Source organism: Protopterus annectens, chromosome 8.part0 (genome assembly GCF_019279795.1).
Source record: "Protopterus annectens isolate FY-2018-M chromosome 8.part0, PAN1.0, whole genome shotgun sequence".
Classification (NCBI taxonomy): Eukaryota; Metazoa; Chordata; order Ceratodontiformes; family Protopteridae; genus Protopterus; species Protopterus annectens.
Window position 1 is genome coordinate 240,393,027 of NC_056741.1, and position 3,436 is coordinate 240,396,462.

The window sequence follows — 3,436 nt, forward strand, 5'->3', positions numbered from 1 at the left end:
CTACACAATCTTCTACATAGGTTGTCCGATGATTCTCTAATACTTTTTGTTAATCCCAAACATTCCCAGAGGTAGTTGTCACTAAATGCCCTATATACAGTGGATATAAAAAGTGTACACACCCCTGTTAAAATGCCAAGTTTTGTGATATAAAAAATGAGACCACAATAAATTGTTTCAAAACTTTTCACACCTTTAATGTGACCTGTAACCTGTGCAGTCCAATTAAAAAATAAATCTGTTAGGTGAATAAATGTAATAAATAAAAAATGTACAATAAGCTGGTTGCATAAGTGTGCACACCCTTAAATTAATACTTTGTTAAAGCACTTTTTGATTTAATTACAGCATTCAGTCTTCCTGGGTACACACCTGCCATCAATTAAAGAGACTGATTAACCCCATGGTCTGATCCAGATCATCAACGGACTATAAGGTTAGCGTAAACCAGATCAAGTGCCATTTCGGTCAGTCTGTGTCTTTCTAAATTTCCACTGGAAATTTCAATTGGAAATTTTCCAGGCTTGTATTTCTTAAAAGGGCACATAATCTGTTCGCATGTCAGGTTCAATCATATATCTTACTGAAACCTTGTTGAAATAAAGTCATATTCTGGAATTTATTATACACACGTAACACGTTATTACCAGAGGTGTCTCTTTTTGTTTTCCCTGATAATTAACACTACACTACACTAAGTGTGCTCCAGATGGGGACATTTTGCAATACACGGCAGTATTTTGTTATACCGTGCATAGAAGCGGCACAGAAATACATCGCCTCATCTTCTTTACTTACAATGGAGATGTTGAGCAGAGATCTAGTGGCTTCTGGTCTGGTCACCTCTAGGCCATGTTTCTTAAAGCCGTCCTCGTATGTGGTTGAATAGCCAGTAACTGAGCTGGCCATGAGCAGCAGTGCATCCCCCTTCTTCTGGCGGTACCAGAGCATATTATGGTACCCGCTCTCTGTGTGTTGGCATGTTATAACTGCAGCTTCTCTCCTGACCAGCAGTATTTTGGGAGTTTGTGTGATCATCAGAGCGCCACAAAACTCTAAGAGAAAAAGTAAAAAAAAAAAAAAAAAAAAACAATAAATAAATAAACCAAAATGTGTTAAGCAAATAAAATCACAACTTTCAAACTTACTTAAACCTATCGTTTTAGTTCTATTTTCTATGGATGCCCTGCATTATGGTTTCATGATTTATAAAAAGGATATAGTATTTCTCTTATAGTCCTCTGCCTTCACCATCTGAGTGGATGGCAATTAATCCTAATTACTTATATATCTGTCATGAAAACTTGATTAAATTGGTTTAATATTTAGTGAATGCCGTGCATCTCTTTCACATAGCACAACTAGAAGCTTTTCCTACCAGCAATGAGGACTGAAAGTCCCAGAGAAAAGAAGAACGCGAACATTTGCGAGTAAGAAGCACCAGCGCGTTTCTGAAACGATCGTGTTAATTACTAGCATCAGTCACTGATGGGAGGACACATCTGCATCACTGTATCCTGCGATTTTGAGCTGCTGTATGGTTACCGCCTTTTCCGCCATTCCTCCATTAGCAAGACACTCCATAGTTGGGTAGTTGCATCCTGGGGGAGATTTTGCGACAGTGTGTACCTCTTCCTAGCTAGCACGTAGGTGTTGCTGAAAACGTTTTGTAGCCAGCTCTCAGTGAATCAAGGCAAATCTCAACAGAATATGGGGACAAATCCTGAAATCCGAGACACTTTTAAAATATTACTACTATTAAATTGAGACAATTGTAGAACAAAATAATATGAATTAATGTACATTTTTTGAAATAAGGGAATTCTAGATCTCTAATTATCGTTAATATTTATTACTTGTAATTCGCCACCTTTTATCCAAACATAGCTCTCAACCTTCCATATCCAGAATGAGGAATACTAGCCCTCATAATGTGGAACAAATGGGCAAAATGTGAAACACATACTAATTGCTTACTAACAACTTCAACTAGGAAGGCCGATGGTTAAAATTCGCTGATTTTACTTATAAAGACTATCTTTTAAAGAATTAATATGATTAATTTCTATTTATCATGGATTTCACTTATGAAAATTCCTAATACTGAATGTGTGACAGAGTCTTTCAATGTGGAACATTGAGGAACTTTGAGGAACATGAACTTTTTAAGACCCCAAATGAGGTACGTTCCTCGTAATGAGGTACACTTGAGAGGTATGTTTAAAAGTTATCAGTTTAGAAGTAATTTAGAGGGACAGAGCTCCTGTTTTATTTAAGTATCTTAACATGATATAATCATATGTTTGTGTATTTATTTACGTATTTACTTATGAAAAAGGGCGAAATCCAGTCTTCCAAATACGCTTACTGCAAAATGCACGTTTATGGAAAACGTCCCACTGTAGGTCCCACGTCTATGTTCAATTCTTTATGCACAGCTGCCTTTTAAAATATACAATTCATAAGGGGTACAGCCTTTTAATATCATATGTGTTACACTGCTTATGGCATCATCATTGCTCTCACCCTTTCATCTCTAGATTAACGTACCCCTCGGGTAGCGGCCCAAGATCAACTGGTGCCCTAGGCAAAAGGGCTCCATGGCGCCCCCTACCACACCACCCGGTCCCCCAATCCTAGTATACATACATCATATAAATGGAAAAGCACCCCTGCTAGAACCGCGCCCTAGGCGGCCGCCTAGTTGGCCTCTACTTCATTAGGAGGAATGTACCTCATTTTGAGTGTTAAAAAGGGCATGTTCCTCGCTGTTAAATATTGAAAAGGTCTGTCATACATTCAGTGTTGAGAATTTTTCTAACTGATATTCATAATAAACAGTGCTGAGTTATACTAATTCATCAAAAGAACATTTAGTAAGTATAAATTAACACGTTTTGCCCACCCTGTGAGTTTCCTTGCTGAAACTGGTAATAAGCTGTTAGTATGTTTTCCACATTCTGCCCAGGATGGTTAGAACGCGTTCCTTTATATTTATGAAGGGTTCTTTTGATGAATTAATGTAATTCACCATCATTTGCCAAGCCATGGTTATCGCTTAAAGCATTCTTAACACTAATGGATGGCAGACCCTTTCAGTGTGGGACAATTGACGAGCATACACTTCTTATGACTCCAAATGAGGAACACTAGAAAAGTATGGGCATCATAGCTCTCAACCTTCTGCCTCCAAAATGAGCAAGACCGCTTGTCAAAACGTGGAACAAAGGGGCGAAAGGTAGAACACAGTAACAGCGTACTAACAACGTCATCTAGGAAGCTCACATCCCCATTAAAATTGTATACTGGTAGGAAGTACTTTTGGTGAATTAGTGTGATTCTGTATTATTTACCATGGATAACGGTTAAAAACATTAACACTGAATGTAAGACAGACTCTTTCAATGTAGAACTGGGGGGCATGGAGACACTCAAA

The 3,436-nt window shown here is 38.0% G+C and overlaps 1 gene segment (V, D, J or C); it reads right to left on the reverse strand.

The window, feature by feature from the left end:
- Window positions 1-385: 385 nt before the first annotated feature.
- Window positions 386-1,478, reverse strand: LOC122807996. The segment is given in 2 exon segments: window positions 386-1,055; window positions 1,379-1,478. Coding segments are annotated over 2 exon segments (417 nt in total).
- Between the last annotated feature and the right edge of the window lie 1,958 nt (window positions 1,479-3,436).